Source organism: Plecotus auritus (assembly GCF_963455305.1).
Source record: "Plecotus auritus genome assembly, chromosome: 6".
Taxonomy (NCBI): Eukaryota; Metazoa; Chordata; class Mammalia; order Chiroptera; family Vespertilionidae; genus Plecotus; species Plecotus auritus.
In genome coordinates this window covers 153,282,093-153,304,070 of record NC_137773.1, presented here as the reverse complement: position 1 = coordinate 153,304,070, position 21,978 = coordinate 153,282,093, and the positions used below count along the sequence as shown (strand labels likewise).

Below are 21,978 nucleotides of genomic sequence, written 5' to 3'. Positions count from 1 at the left end.
AACTGCTGGTCTTTTTTGAGTTGACAAGTAGTATAGACCTCCCTTATCCCTCACATTATGCTGTTGCTCAACCCAGTGCATAGTTTTGAGTTTAAGAAAGCAGCTGTGCCCTATAAACAGCAACGTGATAGCTGATTAAGAAGTTCATGAACTGGCCGGGTCGCTCAGTTGGCTAGAGCAGCGGTTGCCAACCAGTGGTCCGCGGACCTGGTCCGTGAGGTCCGAAAGGTTGGCGACGGCTGGGTTAGAGTATCATCCTGCCACAAGGTTGTGGGTTCGATCCCTAGTCAGGATACATACAAGAATCAACCCAAGGATGTGTGAATAAGTGGAACAACAACAACACACAAAAAAAATCAATGTTTCTCTTTCAAATCCATAAATTTTTTAAAAAGTACATCAAGAAGGAATTTTGTAAGTTTTAATTAGGGAGATTTTGCAGACATATACAACAATAGAGATGATAGCAAAAGCAAAATAGCCCGGTGGTTAACTCGCCTGCTGATGGCCCATTTGCACAGGTTGAAGCCGGACGCTGCATTCTAGGCTGTGGCCTTGTAGGACCTGCTGTAATTATGTATCTTCCAGCCGGAACGCAGGCTCCCTGGGAGTTCGCAGAGGCCTTGGCACTCCGATCTGAGAAGTCCAGTGGCTTGTTCAAGGTCGTAGACCCAAGACAATGGTCGTTGTTGGTGCCTGGAATATACCCAGTTCTTCGGATGCAGGGTGCTGCCTCACAGTGGCCAATTGTCCTGGTCAGTCAATGCCAGTCTGTCCAGAGCACTGGAGGTCTCTTTTGTTGGCACTGTGGTGAGTGAGGAGCTGGGGTCCTTGAAAGGGGGCCTGTTTGTTCACGTGGTCCTGGTGGGGCCATCTCTGTGGAAATGTTGGCAGCTCTGCTCACAATCCCCAGGTGCCTTCAGAGGCAGGCCCAGGGCGAGGGCCAGCCAGGCAGCTGGCTCCTCCCCTGGAGGGAAGGAGAGACTGGGAGGTGAGAGCACCTTTGCCATATCAGGCCTTCAGGTTCTCGCCTCTGCGGCTGTGGCTGGGAGGAGGGGGATGCTATTTCCAGCTCTGGCATCCCAATTAAAAAAAATACACACACACACGCCCTAACTGGTTTGGCTCAGTGGATAGAGCATCGGCCTGCAGACTGAAGGGTCCCAGGTTCGATTCCAGTCAAGGGCATGTACCTGGGTTGGGGGCACATCCCCAGTAGGGGGCGTGCAGGAGGCAGCTGATCGATGTCTCTCTCTCATCGATGTTTCTAGCTTTCTATCCCTCTCTCTTCCTCTCTGTAAAAAATCAATAAAATATATTAAAAAAAAATACACACACACACACACACACACACACACTCACACTCTCACACTCTCACACACTCTGAGTGGTCAGATTATTATGATCTCTGAATGCATAACAATCTGGCCACTCAGTGTATTTGTATCTCAAATGGGTACCAAAAGTATTCTAGACTTTTGCTGGAGATCAACCACCTATTTGCCCTGAGCTTTCTATCAGCCAGTGCAAAGGGGAAAACTGATCAGGTGCATGATTTATAGTATCTTTGATATCAAATAAATGTCAAGAGAAGTACACTGAGTGGCCAGATTATTATGCATTCAGAGATCATAATAATCTGGCAACTCTGTGTGTGTGTGTGTGTGTGTGTGTGTGTGTGTGTGTATCCTATCTAATAAAAGAATAATATGCAAATTGACTGTCACTCCAACACACAAGATGGCTGCCCCTATGTGGTCAAAGATGGCTGCCCCCATGTGGACACAAGATGGCCACCACAAGATGGCCAGCAGGGGAGGGCAGTTGGAAGGACCAGGCCTGCAGGGGAGGGCAGTTGGGGGCAAGGTGCCTGGGCGAGGGACACCTTTCTCCCCCCCACCCTCCCGTGCAGGCCTGGTGCACGAAATTTGTGCATGGCGGGGTGTGTCCCTCAGCCCAGCCTGCACCCTCTCCAATCTGGGACCCCTTGAGGGATGTCCAACTGCCTGTTTAGGCCTGATCTCACTAAACGGGCAGTCGGACATCCCTCTCACAATCCAGAACTGCTGGCTCCCAACTGCTCGCCTGCCTGCCTTCCTGATTGCCCCTAACCGCTTCTGCCTGCCAGCCTGATCACACCCTAACCACTCCCCTGCCAGCCTGATCGATGTCTAACTGCTCCCCTGCAGGCCTGGTCACCCCTAACTGCCCTCCCCTGCAGGCCTGGTCACCCCTAACTGCCCTCCCCTGCAGGCCTGATCACCCCTAACTGCCCTCCCCTGCAGGCCTGGTACCCCCCAACTGCTCTCCCCTGCAAGCCTGGGTTCCCCCCAACTGCCCTTCCCTACAGGCCTGGTTGCTCCCAACTTCCCTCCTCTGCCAGCCTGGGCACCCCTAACTGCTCTCCCCTGCAGGCTTGATTGCCCCCAACTGCCCTCCCTTGCAGGCCTGGTCCCTCCCAACTGCCCTCCCCTGCTGGCCATCTTGTGGCGGCCATCTTGTGTCCACATGGGGGCAACCATTTTGTGTGTTGGAGTGATGGTCAATTTGCATATTACTCTTTTATTAGATAGGATAGAGGCCTGGTGCACGGGTGGGGGCCAGCTGGTTTGCCCTGAAGAGTGTCCCGGATCAGGGTGGGGGTTCCCTTGGGGCGTGGGGTGGCCTGGGCGAGGGGCCTGTGGTGGTTTGCAGGCTGGCCATGCCCCCGGTGACCCAAGCGGAGGCCCTAGTATCTGGGGTTTATTTATCTTATATAATTGAAACTTTGTAGCCTTGAGTGGAGGCCAAGGCAGGCCAAGGCTGTGGAAGCTTGGCTTCCTCCATCGCCAGGGGCAACTCAAGCCTCCTGCTCTCTCCAGCTCCGTGGCTGCAGCCATTTTTGTTGGGATTTATTTATCTTCTATAATTGAAACTTTGTAGCCTTGAGTGGAGTCCAGCGCCGGCCAGGGTGTGCGGAAAGCTTGGCTTCCTCCATTGCCGGGGAAACCCAAGCCTCCTGCTCACTCCGTGGCTGCAGCCATCTTGGTTGGGTTAATTTGCATACTCGCTCCTGATTGGCTGGTGGGCGTGGCTTGTGGGTGCAGTGGAGGTACGGTCAATTTGCATATTACTCTTTTACTATATAGGATATACATATCAGATTTCATAGAGGAAGGGAAAGGGAGAGAGATAGAAACATCAATGATGAGAGAGAATCACTGATTGGCTGCCTCCTGCATATCCCACACTGGGGATTGAGCCTGAAACCCAGTCATGTGCCTTGACCGGGAATCAAACTGTGACCTCTGGGTTCATAGGTTGATGCTCAACCACTGAGCCATACCAGCGGGACTAAATTTTGTTTTTAAACAGCTCATCTTCAACCCCAGGACAGAGTAGAAGTATTTGACCTGACCCTGATCCCCCCCGCCCCGCCAATCCCTTGAGGCTCTTTTGACATTACAGTGCATTAAAGAACTTGGTGGCCTTTCCACTAGAACAACTTGAGGCCCTATGTTACATCTGTTAAAACCACTCGGAATTTTGTCATATTTCTCTAAGGAGAAATACACACCATGGGTCTTTTATTTAATATTTTACATTGCTTAGTATAGTGTACAGTTTAATATTAACTGGTAATGGCTCAAACTGTACATGGTAACATTTGAGACTGAGTAAAAATCGACAACCCATCTGTTCAACAAATTCTTCGATCTACAAACAATTGATCCAGGAAAGTTGAGTTTAATAGAAATAATGAAAAATGCTATGGCACAAGCTTTAATTAGAAAAGTTTGATGTGGATAAAACTGTTCAATGGCTCTAATGGATTTGAAACAGAAAACAACTGATGCTAATGGAAATAATTTTGACTGGTTAAAAATGAAAAAATTGAGGAGCTGTGGACATGAAAAGTGATCAAGGAACTAAATGGTCTCAGGGGAATTCTCTCTCGAAAATGCTTCTGATGAAGATGTTTGTATCCTAAGCATCGTCAGGGCAAATACCTGGTCGCTGCCTCTGGCCACCCTTGAAAGGGGCGTGGAAGAATGAGAAGTTTTTAGAATTGAACGTCTCAGACTCTGGCAAGTGCCAATCCCTAGGATTGCTCTGAACACAGAAAACTGGAGCTCGAGCAACAGTGAGAAGCGATGCATCTGTCTGTCCACTTTGATGTTCATGTCGGACACCCTCCCTCCCTGAGACCAGCAGGGGTTTGGATCATGCTTTCAAGGGTTTTGATCTTCGATGCTTGGAAAGGAATCTGGGACTTTTCTTCATGAGCTTCTTGCTGGGGGATGGGTTCTTTACAGCAGCAACATAAAGAGGCAAGGACAGAATTTGTGTGTGTGTGTGTGTATTTTAAAGCAAGGAGAGGGGGCTTCCCACCAGTGCTTGCCCAGTGCAGCTGGGATCTTGTCCTGTCCCCTTGGGGGTGGGGCCCTCCCAGCCAGAGCACTTCCCCTGCAGGAGAAGCCAGGCCTGCCTGTGCTTCCTCTGTGCTGCGCTGCCCCACGTGGACATGGACGTGGATGTGGAGATGGAAGGAAGGGCCACTGCTGACCTCACTTGGGACAGCTTCCGCTTCACCCCAGGCTGGTGACTTTCTCGTTCTCTTTACAAGGGATGGGGTAGTCCCATCTTCCATTTCATGCCCTAGTGTCCAGGGGTTTCTGGAAGCCTCTGGTTGCTCCATAATTGTTCCCATCAAGCACTGGGAGTGCATGCAAATTGAGCTCACTCATTCCTAAGTAAGCCAGAGAATGCCTTTGGGTTTCAGGTGCCAACAAGTGGGGAAAGCTCTCCCTTGGGCCTGTGTCCTGAATGGGATGGAGGAATGTGGCCCCTGCTTCCCGGTGTCTCATTCAGCCTCCTCACTCCCCTGAGTGGGGGCCATTGATCCCACGAGCAGGTGAGGAAACAGTGCTGAGGTGGAGGGGAGGTTAGGCTCAGAGAGCACGCAGGACCAGCGTCTAGACCAGGGGTGGGCAAACTTTTTGACTCGAGGGCCACAATGGGTTCTTAAACTGGACCGGAGGGGCCGGAACAAAAGCATGGATGGAGTGTTTGTGTGAACTAATATAAATTCAAAGTAAAGGAGCGGAGGGGAGAGCAAGAGAACTTGATAGAATAGCCGGATCCGGCCCGCGGGCCGTAGTTTGCCCAAGGCTGGTCTAGACCCCACTCCGCCCCCTGGCTCCTGACCAACTGAGCTCAGCTCTTACAGGAGCTCCCTCCATCCCCCCTACTCTGTGGAGAGAACCCCATGCTCTCCTTGGTAGTGGCATCTTTTCTCCTTGCGACCCCCCCCCCGCCCCCGCATTTAACAGTGGCCAGTGTGGCCTTCGTTAGGTGAAGAGGTGAGACTGAACATAGCTTGACCAGTACCTATTTGTCAGGAGTTTGGGGCCCCAGCAGACGGTAACTGATAGAAGTTTAGCAGGAAGCTCTGGGTCAGGGTTTGGATCTTGGCCCCCACCTTTGGTAGCTGGGTGATCTTGGGCATTTAACCTTTCAGAAAATAGGGATGATAATTGGACTGACCTCAGAGGGTAATTTTGAGATTTAAGCGAGGCACTGTACCCAGAACACCTTAGATAGAGGATCTGACTCAGAATAAATACTCAAGCAGTAGCTGCTGTGATTTTCTTCGTGATCATCTGTGTCCACACTTACGGTCGGTTAGTAGGCACTAAATGTGTCTCGTGTTGTGGGTGCTCTCTGGGACCTGGAGCCCCCAGCTCGAGTGGGGCTTTGGGCAGTCAAGACCCCACCTCCTTTTCCGTTTCTACAGCTAACTGGCTGGTGTGCTAGTGACACCTGTAGGAGGCTTCGGTGCCACCTCTGAGTCACAGGTGGGAAGCAGCGATCCACATGGTCCCCTGATTATGTCATTGCCAGAGTGACCCAGGCCGGCACACACCGCACCACGGTAGAGCAGAAATAGCCCAACTGGAGGTCAGGGGCTCTGGTTTCCTGCCTTTGGCCAGCCACCAAATAGCTGTGTGACATTCAGCACGTTGCCTTGCCTCTCTGGGCCCTCCTTTAACAAACGAAGGCATTGAACTAGGTGGCCTGCGCACTTCCTTCTACGCTGAACCTTCGTTGCAAATGTCCAGATGCTCTTGTTCCTTCCTGACACCGATGTGGGTTGGAATGGAAGTTGAGTCAGATGGCCATGACCGCAGTCTTTCTCATCTGTCAGCCTGGACAAAGGCAGACCCTCCCCCCCCCTCCCAACTCCACCCCCTTGACAACACTGGATGGAATACCCACGTGTTTCCGAGTGCCTCACAGTCACAGCTGGCCTGGGCCAGTGTCTAATGAAGGTTGCTTATCAAATTCATTCATGAGCAGCCTCTTAACATTCTCTCCGTAGAGCTATCTCCATGAAAGCCATTGGTGTCCATGAGTCATGAAGATATTTAGGATTTTTCCTGGGTTGCGTCTTACAGCTCACCCTCTTTGGTACTGTTCTCAGCGGAGCCCCAGCTCTTCAGATGGCTAACTGGGCTTCTCTGCTGTGAGTGAGCTCATCACCAGGGAGCCTGTGCATGTGCGTGGAGGGCCCTTATTCAAATAATGTATTCCTATGAGGGCCTGGGTCCTTTGTTAGAGTCGGAAGGTAAAACCTGGCTGGTTGTGCCAAAGATTTCTGGGCATCGTCTTTCACAAGATGGGGAGAACCAGAGAGCCAGCTCTTTGGGGGATTGCTCAGTTGGCCTCTGAGTGTCCATGATGACACTGGGAAGCAGTCTCGGAGCTGAGTCCTCCTCAGTTAGACTCTTGGATGCCACCTGAGTTTCTATGGCCAGGATTTGCCCAGTCTACACTCGCTGCTGTAGTCACGTCTATCAGGTTTGCAGAACAGCCCAGCTGTGTAGAGGGAAGATGTGTTATCATTCAGGTTTAGGTTTGGCTGAATAGAACAGAAAACCCCCAAACAACACCGGCTTAAGCATGAGACTTAATTTTTTTCTGTCATGTAAGAAGTCAGGAGGTAGGCAGTCCAGGGCAGAGACCTAACTTACTGTTTTTCATCCTTATGAGAGTTACCTCATGATCCAAAATAGCTGTTGAAGCACCAGCCATTGTATTAACATCCCACATGGAAAGACAAAGGAGCCCTCCTGGAAGTCCCACTCCGTGTCCATTTATATCTCATTAGCTAAAAGGAACAGGGGCACTAGCTGAGTGACAGCTGGGAAATGGGGTCTTTAGCAGCAGGGACATTGCCTCATCCGGAGACATAGTCCTGTTACCAAGGAGGATGGAGAGAATCGACATTGGTGCAGAACAGATGCCCAATACTTACTTGAATGAATAAGTAGATAAGGGATGGAGAGTGTCTGTGGGTTAAGTGTAGACCGAACCTTCATATTAGTAGTATTCACCATATGACAAGATCAACGTAATTCTGACACCACCATGCAGGAAGGAAGGAACCTTTGGAAATTTCGAAAATTCAGTAGGAACTTGAAGAGCATGTTCTGCAAGGCCCCTGTAGCTGGGCTTCCTCTCTCCCCTCTTTGTAGAGACTTGGTTCCCTCATTTGAGCTCATCAGATGCATGGCAGCGGGTGAGGAGGTGCTGGCCCGGGCATGGCAGCCACGTTTCTGAAGGTCCCCATGAGGGCGTCTCTTTATTTGAGAAAAGAAGAGCTTCATAATTCAAGCAGGGGGACCCGGGGATGAACTGAAAGTTGATGAACTGAAATACTAAAATTTCCTTAAGAACACATTCAAATCCCTTCTTAGAAAATGCTAGAATCCTGTGGGATGCATTATTGTGGCTGGTGTTGGTTTGAGCCTGTAGGCAGTTGGTGGTGCAGGGTGGGGCAGCTCTTAAGTGACAGGTCCCCGTGCTTCTCCCTTCCCCCCATCACATCTGGGCGAATGGAGGGCCCCAGGAGAGCTGCCCTCACGTGGGAGAACCATGGATGGGCCCGGAGGCACGGGGTCTGGAGCAGTGAGTTGTGTTGTAGAGAGCACGTCGCGCTGTCTTGTCACTCCTCAGTGGGTCGGTCAGTTCTATGGAGAGCAGGCCCTTGTCCCCACCGTGTGGAGGAGGCAACCTGCGTGGATGTGTGGTCCAGGGCACACAGTTGTCCACAGCAGGCAGGTCTCTGGGCCACTGGTGGAAGCTTTAGCCTGGCGTTCATTCAAGGCCTTCCCTCTTGATTCCTTTCTGAAATTATTTTTTCCAAGTCTCCTACAGATACTCTGTTTCATAATACTGTTTCCTCTTCGGTCCTCCCACCCCCATTTTCAAATCACTCTCGTCTTTAGTCCTCAGTTCAGGACCATCCTCCTTGAAGGAAGCCCCCCTCGATTCCTCTACTGGAAAGTTTCTCCTTCACATCCCCTTACTACACGTTTCCCTCCGTCCCATGGCACCTTGTTACGGCTTGGTGTCGGCTCCCTGACCACATTGTCATTGCCTGGAAGGGCAGGTGTGGTGCCCAGTCTGTGTTCAGTGAGTGATGGAGTGTGGCACCCAGGGTGTCACAAAGCTGTTCCTTGCCTGGGGCTGATGGGCGTAACTGTCTCGGAAAGTGTCCTCAGCCTGTGGTCTCTGAAGACTTCCTCTAAGTCATGTGAGATTTTGACGATTTGTGGGGGCCTCGTTGTTCCCCTTTGCAGTCCCAGGGACTGCCCCATGGGTGTCCCCCAAGTTTATGTAACTGACATACAGATCTGGTTGACTGAGGCGGGCAGCATTTGGCAATGTCTTGCCCACGCTCTGCCTGCGAGAGTGGTGACCTGAGGCTGTATTGTTGATTTCCGATGCGATCACATGGTCCTCTCTTGAAGGAGGCATATCTAGTCTACAAAGAAATAGAATGCGAGTCAACTATGTCATTTCACACTTTCTGGTATCCCTGGTAAAAAAAAAAAAAAAGAAAAAAAAAAGAAAAGAAAAAGTAGAAAGAAACAGTATATTTTATTTAACCCAGTATATCCAAAACATTGTCATTTCATCATGGAATCCACATGATTATTATGAAGACGTTAGTTATTCTTTTTTTGTAGTAAGAAGTCTATACAATTTGGGTGTTTTACGCTGTTTGGATGTTTGGATTGATGACATTTCTAATGCTGAAGCCACATGTGGCTGGTCGTAGCCCAACGTGGTCAGCTGCCGTGTCTGTTGATTCTCCCACTTGATGTTCCCTGAAAATGAGTGTGAAATGGGTGGGGGCTGTCTGGCTGAGTGACAGCACTGGGTGGGACTCAACAGGGTCTGGTCACAGCTCTGCTTCTCCAACAGCTTTGTGAGCCTGGGAAGGCCTGCGTCCTCACCACGGTTCCCACCTGTAGAATGGAGCCGTAGGTGTGTGATCCTCTGGGGAACTTTGTGCTTGACATGCTGTGAATTGAGCCCCAGATCTGGGCAGGGACGGGGTTGGGGACCACTGCATCCCCCTTGGCATCATTAGCAAATGAGAACTACTCTATGACAGGCCACGGGTGGCCATGCCTGTCATCCGAGGGGCTGGTTTGCCGTCTCTGACTCTGACCGGAGCTTGGCGTGTTTATCTGGTCTGTTGGGTTCTGGGCTGTGAAAATGGTCCATTCACTGATCCAGCTGGCATTTACAAGGACCTGGGGGGCCAGGCCTGTTCCCAGCCTCTTCTTTGGGAGGCTGAGAGGGGCCAGCAGGAGCCCTGCCATTTCCTGAGAGCTCACGAGGGTCCTTTCTCACCAGGCTCAGCTGGAAGCGCAGAAAGCCACGCAGGACTTCCAGAGGGCCACGGAGGTGCTCCGCGCCGCCAAGGAGACCATCTCCCTGGCCGAGCAGCGGCTGCTCGAGGACGACAAGCGGCAGTTCGACTCGGCCTGGCAGGAGATGCTGAATCACGCCACCCAGAGGGTGAGTCATAGCCGTGTGTGCCGTGGGAGGGTGACCTGGGTGTCCCTGTCTGTAAGCGTCTGTGTGCGTGTGGGTGTCCCCTTCGGGGGTGCTGTACGCCCGTGGGTGTGTGTGGGAGCGTCCTTCACGTTATTTATTGTCTGTCCCATGCAGACTGGCCCCTGGTTCTGGTGAGTTCTGCGTGTGCTGTCTCCCCAAGCAGAGGAAACAGACTCCCAGGCATGTGGCCTAAAATCGCTGAGAGTCACAGGGCAGGAATAGAAAAAGCCAGGAGTTAATGCCAGCAGCCTCTCCCTTTTCAATGTCACTTGTCACAGTGGTCAAGTCCGGGGGGACCTGATAATTAAAGATGGTCTTGTGTTTCCTTAAATAAAAGCTGGCTGGGCATGTGTAGCCTTGGGCCTCCTGCCCCCTAGTGGACACGATGCTCAGAGAGCCAAACACACTGGAACAGCTTTCCTGGGTCAGCTGATGAAAACCCAAAGGGGAGGTTGGAAATCTTGGACATTTACAAGCCACAGCCTGAAAGATGTGAAAAGGTCTCTCTCCTCTCTTCTCCTCTCCCCTCTCTCCTTCCCTCCCTCCCTCCCCCCCCCCCTCTCTCCTTCCAAGAAATTAGCTGGAGGTCACCTTCTTTTCCTTTTTTTAAAAAATATATTTTTATTGATTTCAGAGAGGAAGGGAGAGGGAGAGAGATAGAAACATCAATGAGAGAGAATCATTGATCAGCTGCCTCCTGCATGCCCCACACTGGGGATTGAGCCCACAACCCAGGCATGTGCCCTTGACTGAAATCGAACGTGGGACCCATCAGTCCGCAGGCCGACGCTCTATCCACTGAGCCAAACAGGCCAGGGCTCGCCTTTCCTTCTTGCCCTCCCTCCACCCCCACAGAAGATTCAAACTGGCCAGAAGAAACCATTCCAGAAATCACTTGATCTGCTCTTTAAAAAAGAACAAAACATGTTTCTTTTTTTTTTTTTCTCCTTAGTAAGTCCTGGGGCCTAGTGGATGGTGAGTGGCTGTACCACAAGGAGGTGTTTCCAGGACACCCATATTACACAACTCCATCCCCCGTGGGAATGGTGCTTCTTGGGATGGTGCAGTGAGCGACTTGTGGGGCTGGATCAGACTTCTCTGGCCTCCCCTGTTAGGTAGGGCTCCTGACGTGTGCCCTCCTGTGGCCACTGGAGGTTCCTTGGTCGTGGGGGTAACCACTGCAGGTGAACAGGTGTCTGGGTCACAGGCCAGGGTTTCCACCTGGGCTGCTGGTCCTCTTCCCAGATTCCTTCCCGGTGGCCTGAAATGCTGCTGCTTGAACTGCTGAGGGAGAGGGAGAGTTCACAACTGACACCAGCAAGAGACAGGCCACACCCCTGGGTCACAGAGAAACTCAGCCCACAGGGGCTGTGCTCCCTGAATCTGATGGACAGACAGCTGCTCTGTGTGTGGCTTGGCTGCAAGCCTCCCTCTGGATTTAGCATCTTCCCAAGTGGAGCTCCTGCCGCCTACTCCCAGAGCTTTGGGGGCCTGGCACGCTCGGTTTGCTGAATAGTGCTTGATGGAGACCATGAAGGTCTTGAATATGTCTCCTGCCTTGTCTGACCCGTGGATACTCTGGGAAGCCTGTTCTTTAGGAGAAGGGGGTGTCATGTCACCCTCTTCTACGGAAAGTACTCATCAAGGGTCTAGAGAAAGATCCAGACTCACGTCCAGGGCTGTCTTGAGGGATTGGCAGTGGTTTGGGCTACATGATCCCCACCCACCCCAGGCACGGTGGGAGAACACTGGGGTCCCCACGTTCCTTGCCCGAGGCCATCAGTGTGTCCCCTTTGTACCCCTCAGACATACGGTGATATTGAGCAGCCACACTTGGAGCTGTGGCTGAAGCCAGCGTGCTGGGAGACTGTGAGTGAGCCAGGAGCCCTCATGTTCTCTGTGAGGCCACACATAATGCCACAGATGGACAAGGAGCAGTTCTCTGCTCAGTGCTGGGCGCAGGAGGGCCTGGGAAGCTGCAAGCAGCAGTGGCCACTGGAGTGGCTACTACTGCTGCTCACCACGTGGGGCCTTGGGCAGCAGCGGCCCCTCCTCCAGCTTTGTCTGTTTGAGCCTTGAAGCATCTTTATGGGAAGGTGATGATAGCTTCTCACCCTCTGGGAGAGGAGGCCTGGCATCTGGGAGGGAGGAATTGGCTTTTCTGATGTCTGCCAGAAGAGGCCAGATAGAAATAAAGGAGGAAAATGTGACTTGGAAATGGGGAGGCAGGAAGTATTTATGAACTGGCAGCTGCTGGAGAGGAAAGGACGCAGTCAGCCTCCCCTCCCGGTCCTGGCGTGAAGGTGGCCTGGGCGCGTGGATCTGAGGCCTGGATGGCACATGGTGAGCTGTCCAGGCCAGCTTCCCTGACGCTGGTGGGTACGTACTGCCCCCTCCCATATGGTGGAGAGAAGCCACCTTCTGGGCGCCCCCTCACCCAGGGGTGTAGGAAGAATCAGAAAACAGCCTGGATGAGCCAAGGTTCTGAGGAAACAAAGCTGCCTTCCCGGGGAAGAGGATGCTGATCTCTGAGACAGGATGTTGGGGATGTAATGCCTCGGGATTTGGAGAGGGGAAGGCTGGAATGTGAGGCGGAGGAACTGTGCTAGGTGGATGTCTACTGGTGAGTTTAGGCCATTCTGCTGGCATGGGACCCAGCGAGGAGGCTGTGCCCAGCCCGGCTGGCACACGGCTCAGTGTCTGTCGGAATTCAGGCAGGAAGGCCCCAGCTGTTTGAGGATCTCCTTTGGGCGGCTGTGACAGGGTCTCTGGGGCCTTGGGGTCCTAGCTGCCTGTCTGCCCTGGGGCTCCTAGGAGGGAGCCAGCCTGGCAGGCCTTTTTCTCCAGTGCCTGCTGCCCAGGGCTTCACACTACAGGTGTCCTGGAGGCTCGTCCGGTACCAGTTCTGACTGCTCAGGTCCACTGGGCACTGGCGGTGGTCAGTGCTGGGGCAGGCCCAGAGGGTGTGTAGGTTTTGGGAATCCCAGGAATGCCTGACTTCTTAGCCCAGTAGGCTGAGGCAGATGCGACCAGAGGGAAGAGAGAACCTGTGGGTCATCCCCAGGAGAAAGTACCAAACCGTCGGGAAGGAGGCCAAGACTGCATGTTGGACAGTTACTTCCTTCCGGGCTCTGAGAATGGAGGTGGGATGCCGAGCGTGCCCTGCCCCTCCTCCCACCTGAATGCTCCTCCAGTGGAGATGGTAAAAGGGGCAATGGGCTGTGGCTAGATGCAAGGAAGGACGGCAGAGCAGCCTGCACAAAACCCACTTCAGCCGAATGCTTCCTCCCTTCGCATCCATTACCCGAATGTCACACACTGAGGATCCCTCTCAAGTACAGCCCTGCTGTCAAGCCCCCTCTGAGCCGCCATGACCGTCCTGCAGTCCGATCCCATGCTGCCTGGAATGATGGTCACTGCTGCTGCGTGTGTATACCCAGAGAGGTTGGCTGCCCAGGAGGTGGTCTCTGCGTAGTCAGCGTGTGCAGCTCTGAACTGAATGTGATGGTGGTAAAACTGAAGAGTGTGGTACAGAGATGGAGGCAGGTTCACTGTCAGCCTGGGCTTCAAGGAGGCAAGGGTGGCCGTGGGAGACCTGGCCATGGTGAGTTGCACCTGTCCGGCTCAGTCCAGCCTGCTGGTGCCTTGAGGCCTGAAGGAACTGCTTTGTTATCTGATTCCTTGTGTGTCTCTGTTCCCCGAGGCTGCAATTTTCATAGTAGAGCCTTCCTGTGCCACCCTCCTCCCTTATCTTTCTTTCTTCCCCACCCTTTGCAGCACACAGCTCATGCCCTACTCCCTGCCTGATGGAGGGCTTCCTTGGTTACCTAGGAGACTTACCAAGGTGTCGTGCTTGGTGACTTTCTCCCTGGAGGCTGAGTTGGGGGCTGGAGGGGTCTCTTCTGAGCGCTGAGGTTGTGTGCATGGGGCAGGGGAGATTGGGACAGGACATGGGTGATGCGGTCTGATGGGGGTGAAGCAGGGGCCAGTGACATGCTTGCTGCCACCTCCGTCTTCACTGGTAATATTTCCAAGGGCTTGGAACTTTCTGAGTGTTTAATTTTAGAAAAAGCCTTTGATTAAGGGCTGAAATAGACAAGGGCACTGTGTGCAGCTGTTGAGAACCCTGTACAGTAGCTTCCAATCATAGCTTTTCTATGTCAGTTTAAAATACTTAGCTCCTTAAAGGTGAACCCTGCATTGAAATCTTTCGTATGTGTTCTGTCTGATAAGCTTGGGGTTTTGAGTTCTCATTAAGGTTACACCAGTAAATCCTGAGAGCCTAAGATGTAAGACAAGAGTGTGTCCAAGTATGGGATGTTTTTAGTGCATCTTATTTCTTTGTGAAATCTTTGTGTTAGAAGCAAAGAGAAAGGATTCTCCTAGCCCTTTGGTCTTGGTTGAGACGTCATTTTAGCAAGGATATCACTGCATGTTAGCTTAGCTCAGTTCCCTTCTCTGGCTTTAATTCTGTTGTTTTAAAAAGTATCTCAAGCATTGAAACCTTTGTTAAAAGATATTTTAAAGAAAGTTAAAGCAAAACTCTGATAAATATAACATGTTCCCGTGTCAAAGATTTTAATTCATTAACTAAGGAGGGAACTAGTAAGATGTTACAACTATTTCAAAGGAGAATTCAATAAATATACATTCATGTAGAAAACCAGGGATGCAGAAACAAATTTTTAAACTGATGTAAAATTGGTAAATATTTACAGGGTAATCAATATTATCAAATGCACCTCCACTGGGACAGAATTCATCTTCATTTCTAGGAATAAGAATAATTTGTATTACTATCAATTTTCTATAACTTAACAGGGTCATAAAACAGCTCCAGGACAATGAAGGCCAGAGATGACCTGGGAGGGTGTGCTAGGACACCCAGTAACTTTTTATGCTCACTTCAGTCTTTCATAAATTTTTCTGACACTTCATAATTATCCTGGACAACAAGGATAATTGCCTTGTCCTGATGCTGTCATGCCTGCTTCTGCGAGGTATCCCAGTTCTTTGATGTCTAAGATCCCACTGGTGCTATTTGCCCATTTGCCTGCCCCAAGGTGGAAGCAGGAAACCAAGCTACTTAGACCCAGGAGGCCTGAGCAGAAGGAAGTGGACGTTGATTGAATCAGAGAATGCTTCATTTTTATTTTTGCTTTTCCTTGTTTTCTTTCTTGGTCATTGCCACAGCCAATTTGGCTATTTACTCCTACCTAACAAAGACTTTTCCAAAATAGAAAAATAGGATGGTAATCCTATTCGAATTGGAAGTTAGTTTAATCTTGGTCTGCCCATTAATTTACTCAAAGGATATTTTAAAAAAATATAATATCCCAACAAGGGACTGTTCTGGGCTTGGCTGGGTTGACCTCTTCTGTTGTTTGAAGGTCATGGAGGCAGAGCACACCAAGACAAGGAGCGAGCTGGTGCACAAGGAGACGGCAGCCAGATACAATGCAGCCATGGGCCGCATGCGGCAGCTGGAGAAGAAACTCAAGAGAGCCATCAACAAATCCAAGTGAGTCTGGGGATGAGGGCCCCTGAGGCCATATGGTTGTTCTCTTCTTCCAAATCTCAACCTTTTATGTGCTTTGCACTCAGGGACCTGCCTCACCAGAACCTCCTGCCCAGGCTCCCTATCCCAGAAGGACAAGTGCTGAGGGGGGCGCTGCTCCTGGGGAACGCAGAAAAAGGAATTTCAAAAGCAAACCATTCCATGACCCATTGGCTGGGCCTGTCTATCTGTCAGTAGAATGGAGATGAGCTGTATACGCAATACATGTTCTCTATGGGGCCAAGAGCTGAACTGGTGCAAGACTGGTTTTATTGGAGGTTTTTCTCAAGCTCTTCTCACTACCATTCCTCTATATTTTTATACAGCAATGATTTGGAGAAAAGCCCCGTGTTTTACTTACAGTTGCTGGGCCTCCAAGCAGAAGAGACAGGACTTGGGATGGCCTAGACCAGTGGTCAGCAAACTGTCAACAGAGCGGCAAACTGTGGCTTGCGAGCCGCAATTTGCCGACCACTTCTGTAGACCATCTCTTACTTCTATCCCGGACAAAGCCCAAGGGGACCAACCTGAGCCCATCCTTCTGGTTGCTCTGCTGTGGTCGGGGGAGGACTGGTGCTTCCCCCTTCCCCAGCTTTTAGCAGAGGGTGGTGGTGTTTTTTTTAAAATATGTTTTATTGATTTTTTACAGAGGAAGGGAGAGGGATAGTTAGAAACATCGGTGAGCTGCTTCCTGCACACTCCCTACTGGGTTTGTAGGTACATGCCCACCAAGGTACATGCCCTTGACGGGAATCAAACCTGGGACCCTTGAGTCCGCAGGCCGGCGCTCTATCCACTGAGCCAAACCGGTTAGGGCGCAGAGGGTGTGTTTTGAGGCAGTTCCTTCTCCAACCTTATCTGCTGGTCATTCCTGGGGAGCCCACCTCCTTAGAAGAGATCCAGGCCACATTAGCTGCGGGGCACAATCTGTGACTTGAACAGCCTCCCCAGAGAGGAAAGTGAACCAGAATGCAGGGGCTCCAGGATATGTGTACACATGTGGATTCCCCAAATCTTGAGTGAGCCCAGTGCCTCTGGCTGGCATCTGTATCCATCAGGCCCCAGAGCTGGGAGCACCACCTTCAGCTCATGGCCTCGTCAATTTATTAAATCCTGGAAGGACGACCTAGCCTCATATGCCTCATTGGAGTTTATTAGTGGTCATTGTGTTATATTACTCTTGTTTTTTCTGTCTTTCACAGGCCTTATTTTGAACTCAAGGCAAAGTACTACATGCAGCTTGAGGTATGTGTGGCCTTTGGCTTTGTTGGTGATGGGGTTTTTATGCAAAGCCCCACTTTTTGTGATACTTTCAAATACCTCATTTGCTGTAAGAGGAGAGTGGAGAGACATTCTTTACTGAGTTTTCAGGCCTCTAAATGGCCTTGAGTGGTCTCTGATGTTCTCTACATCTGCTGATTAGTCACTTTCTATATTGTACTGGGCAGTGGTTCTCAGTATGCTCCTAGGACCAGCAACATCAGCATCGCTTGGGAACTTGTTAGAAGTACAAATTGTTAAGTCGTCCCCCGCCCTGCCTGTGAATGGAGCCCAGCCATGTGAGCTTAACGAGCCCTCCAGGGTATTCTGATACAAGTTGGAGAACCACAGTGCTGGGGACCAAATGGCTAGAATGTGGGACTTCTGTGTGAATTTGACACCCACTGTTGTTTCTGATTGGGTTTGTTCTGCCAGTGGTAGTTTCTGGATATGGAGTTTGTTTGTTACCCAGTTGGGAGTGGTAGTGTCTGCTTTTATATCTGGTACACGGATAGCTTTGATAAGAATAATCAGGTCTTCAGTCATGTCTTGGAGTGATGGGCAGAAGACATGCTTGGACCTGTCATTCAAAAGCCTCACAAGGCCAGTAGGGGCAGCCTTCACTCACTGAGCCGCCTGTTCTCCTGACCAGCAACTAAAGAAGACCGTGGACGACCTGCAGGCCAAACTGGCCCTGGCAAAAGGCGAGTACAAGACGGCCCTGAAGAACCTGGAGATGATCTCGGACGAGATACACGAGCGGCGGCGCTCCAGCGCCATGGGGCCTCGGGGCTGCGGTGTGGGGGCTGAGGGCAGCAGCACCTCTGCAGAGGACCTGTCGGAGAGCAAACCCGAGCCAGATGCTGTTTCTGGTGAGTCAGGGGCTTGTGTGCAAGCTGTGCGGTCGGTTTCCAGGGGTGTCTTCACCATCACAGAAGGGCCTCACTTGGGTGGGACTGAGGGCTATTTCTGGTGACTTACATTTTGTGGAACGCTGTTGTTCATCAAGTTGCTACTGAGCGTTCCTCAAAATCAGGATTCTGTGGTCAAATAAGTTGGGGAAAATGTCGTATGTTCACCCCTCTCTGAGGTTCAAAGTGCATATAGAACACACAAGGGTCTGAGAAGCACTGCCGGAAAGAAGAGCTAAGAACAGGGGCTCTGGAATTAGGTTTGATTCAAAGCCTCACCTTCCCATCATTACTAGCACACGATGCAGGCAAGGATTTATCTTTATATCTGTTGCTTCAGCTGCAGAATGGGGAGTATAGTAGTACCTACTCGCTACTGTAGAGTGGTGGCTGTCACTGGTGTCTGACCATAGAGAGCCCTTTCCCAGGAAAACTGGTATTAGAGGTTTGACGTGGCTCCCTATATGTTAACCATGAAAACTCTCCAACACCGTCTTTGCACAATTCCTCTTCCTCTTCCGTGCAATGGTCCCCAGTGGCTCTTTCCCAGGCTCCTTTCCCAATAAACGTTCAAGTGCCGGGCACAAGTAAAGGAAGAGGAAACTATAATCTGAGAATCCACAATAAGAGGACTTTAATATACATCATCTCATTAACCCTCTATGGAGAGGAACGTGAAGCTCAGGTTAAGTAACTTGACCAAGGCTATACAACAAATGGTGGAAATAGGATTGGGAATCAGGTTTGAGTTGATAAGTGCCCCCAACATTTCAGTACTTCTCATTTATGGTAATCATCTATGGGATGCTACAAGGCTGTTTTTAAAGATGAGGGAGGAAGAAAGGGGAGTAGAAGAGGAAAAATCTAATAAGCAGGATTATGTGCAGGCAGAGGGAACTAGTTAAAAGGCTGAAGTGGCTTTCAAACCATGACAATGACATGTTTCTGGGCCTTGGTTCTTCTGGTCTAAAAGTGAAATTACAGAGCGCTGGGAAGGAATTTTCTTCTGTGCCAAACTGACCTAGGTAGGCTCTGAGCGCGTCTTTTGAGATCAGAAGTCACCTGGAAGACAACAAAGGTCCCAGCAGGTATTCCAAGCGGGGCTGTTTCTCCCAGCAGCTCCTGCTTCTACTGTTGTGGAGGAAAGCCTTGATGTCTGACTGGCTTTGTTGGGGATCCTTTACAAAGGGCCAGCCCTGCCCTCTTCCTGTGCACGTGTGGATCTATTTGGGGGCTGGGGTGGAGAAAAGTCCCTGATCTGTGGCTGAATTCATCTTCTACCTTCAGGCAGTGTCTACTGACACTAACTTATAGGGCACACACAGGCTACGACATTATTGCAAGGACACTGAACATGCATGGGATCCAGCTGCATTAGGCTGGTCGTGCATGCTTGGGAGGGTCACGTTCCTTTTATTAGACACCCACAGTGGCAGGGATTCTGCAGTCCCCATGCTGTGTCTAGCTGTCTGCAGCAGCAAATGCTTCTGGAAGTGTTTAAGGAATTAGGTTGCTATCAGAACCTATGTGACTGGTGTTCTCTCTCATCCTAGTGGCCTCCGAGGCCTTTGAAGATGACAACTGCAGCAACTTTGTGTCTGAAGATGACTCGGAGACCCAGTCTGTGTCCAGCTTTAGTTCAGGACCCACGAGCCCATCTGGGATGGCCGACCAGTTTTCTGCAGTTGTGAGGCCCGGCAGCCTGGATCTGCCCAGCCCCGTGTCCCTGTCAGAGTTTGGGGTGATGTTCCCAGTATTAGGCCCTCGCAGTGAATGCAGTGGGGCCTCCTCCCCGGAGTGTGAGGTGGAACGAGGTGAGTTGCAGCCCTCTCACCAGTAGTGCTGTCCCGGGTGACTCACTGCCTTTGCAGCCAGATCTCTGCACTGTCCTAGACTGTTCTAGACCAGCCGTGGGCAAACGACGGCCCGCAGGCCGGATCCGGCTGTTCTATCTGGTTCTCTTGCTCTCCCCTCCACTCCTTTACTTTGAATTTATATTAGTTCACACAAACACTCCATCCATGCTTTTGTTCCGGCCCTCCGGTCCAGTTTAAGAACCCATTGTGGCCCTCGAGTCAAAAAGTTTGCCCACCCCTGTTCTAGACCGTGGCCAGGTCTTGGAGCCCCCAGGGCTGTGTGAATGTGCTGTCGGTGTTTACCACTGAGATAGTTTCCAAGTCCTGTTCTGGGGACTTCGGGCTCCATAGCGTGGGTTGTCTCTCATCACAACAGTCCTCTTGACAAGCACATGCTAGAGGTTTCTGTTTCCCAGCTATTAAACGAGTATGACAATTTTCATCTCTAAAAATAAGGAAAATAGAAAACGCTCTGAGGAATAAAAGCAGCTACATGATGGAGAACCCTCTGTTATATATACGTGTTGGGCAACACTGGGAAATTCTTGAGGGTTAAGTTGGCTGATTAGTTTGGGCCTAAGTGACTCTTGGAATTGTCAATACTCACTTAATCTTTACATTTCTATAGGAGACAGAGCAGAAGGGGCAGAGAATAAAACAAGTGACAAAGCCAACAACAATCGGAGTCTTAGCAACAGCAGCAGTGATGGTGGCAAGAGCCAGAGCAGCACCTCCCCTGAGGGCCAGGCCTTGGCAAACAGGATGAAGCAGCTCTCCCTCCAGTGCACAAAGGGACGAGATGGGATTATTGCTGACATAAAAATGGTGCAGATCGGCTGATCCAACCAAGATCCTGGCCCCCAGTGCACATCACTATTTATATGAGAAACTGATTGGAGAACGTTGTGCCAATAACCCTTTAATATATGCCAAATCGTAAGTGTTTACTCTGAACTGCACTAGTGAGGCTTCAGAGACCTTAGGGCTGAAGATTTTTCCTCTGGTAAGAGCTCTTGGGCTGGTTTGTTTTCAGAGCGGAGTTGTTGCTGCAGGGCACAGTCTTTGTGGAACATTAACTAACGGTGTTATGGAAGCAATAACTAGTTCCCACAAAAGAACCCGAGCAGGAAAGGGACTGGGAAGCTGAGCCCAGCTGGGGTCAACAGCTTGCTTCTCTCACCCCCCGTTTGGGAAAATAGAGATGGTCTCTAACGCAAGACAAAATTCAGATATTCAGAACATACCTTTTTGACTCAGTCAGTGAAGGCTTAAAAAAAAATCCAAGAACATAATTCATCTTTATCATCTCTGATGTTTGAAAGGGGCTTTTTAAAAAAAAAGTATGTATGTTAAAACACCCATTAAAACCATTTTCTATAAAGGTTACTATGAACTGCACTTTTTGGGGTGGGAAAGGTGAATGCCAATGTTGGGATGGGGGACCAGGGAGGTGAGGGTAGCAAGGACATATAGAGACTTGTGGCTGGGAAAGAAAAGGTTGTATAGTATAAACCTTATCTTACCAGCCAAGGGGGACTTATTCTAAGAGAAGTGCATGTAAAGAATGGTTGCCACTGTTATTCTAGATTGACAAGGTGTTAATTTCTCTGTAGGTTGTAACTTTAAAATTATTTAAGGGTTATGCTACACTAGGTATTTCTTAGAGGAAACTGTCTCTTAAAGCTAGGAAAGGGAGTAGGCATGTGTTGGCAAAGGCTGTTAAATAGATGCAATGGAGTCTGTTTATTCTAATAGTAAGTTAAGACTGCTTTTCTTTAATGTTTTCAAGGTTACACATATTTAAGAGCACTGTATTTTGTTTTAAGAAAACTTGGCATTTTTAAAAGGAAAAACGCAACCCCATTTCAAGTTGTTCATTAATTCTGTCACATCTTGTATATTTTAGTCATTTGTAAATCTCTTCATACTGTCGTGTTTCTCCTTTTTTAATGACTGATACAGTATCTTAATTACCAGGTTATTTTGTACTTGTCTTAATACCTTGAGTGTAATAAAAAACCACTTAAGAAAATGTCTTAACTTTCTATGACTTCAAATGAGAAATCCTTATTTTGTCTAAATCTTCTATTCTAGGCAAATTTCTTGCCATAGGAAGAGCATGGAATGCAGTGGTCATCTGTTCTTATTTTCAATTAAACCCCCATTTACCAAGGTTTGAATTCGAATTCTACTTTTGCTGCTACAAATCTGAGCAATTAGGGAACAAGGTGGTTATTGGAAAAAGTGATTCTCAACCTCTGCTGCACATTAGGATCTCCTAGGAAGCTTAAAAAAATACTTCTCTGGTCTGAACCCTAGAGATTGATTTAATTGTTGGGGTATGCTTGGGCATTGGGTTTTTAAAAGCTCCCCAGCTGATTCTATCCTATTTGGTCTAGCCAAAATGAATAATTTCCCTTCCTTATACATCTGTAGCACTGTGTTTGGAGCTCTCTTATAGAATTCAACATTACAATACATGAACTTGCTCATAAACGGG

The 21,978-nt window shown here is 49.9% G+C and overlaps 2 protein-coding genes across 2 annotated transcripts in view; one reads left to right on the top strand and one right to left on the bottom strand.

Moving 5' to 3' along the window:
* The window catches only part of SH3BP5 (SH3 domain binding protein 5), a 65,732-nt gene extending 44,200 nt beyond the window's left edge, over positions 1 to 21,532 (top strand). The window contains exons 4-9 of the mRNA XM_080672036.1: positions 9,691 to 9,855; positions 15,285 to 15,415; positions 16,654 to 16,696; positions 17,364 to 17,583; positions 19,176 to 19,436; positions 20,107 to 21,532. Of these exons, the coding sequence (XP_080528162.1) occupies positions 9,691 to 9,855; positions 15,285 to 15,415; positions 16,654 to 16,696; positions 17,364 to 17,583; positions 19,176 to 19,436; positions 20,107 to 20,318 (1,032 nt within the window). The 3' untranslated portion in view covers positions 20,319 to 21,532. The remainder of the gene's footprint in view (positions 1 to 9,690; positions 9,856 to 15,284; positions 15,416 to 16,653; positions 16,697 to 17,363; positions 17,584 to 19,175; positions 19,437 to 20,106) is intronic.
* CAPN7 (calpain 7) overlaps positions 18,233 to 21,978 on the bottom strand; it is a 38,438-nt gene continuing 34,692 nt past the window's right edge. Inside the window, exon 22 of the transcript XR_013960795.1 lies at positions 18,233 to 19,923. The gene's annotated coding sequence lies outside the window, so the exon portion shown is untranslated. The remainder of the gene's footprint in view (positions 19,924 to 21,978) is intronic.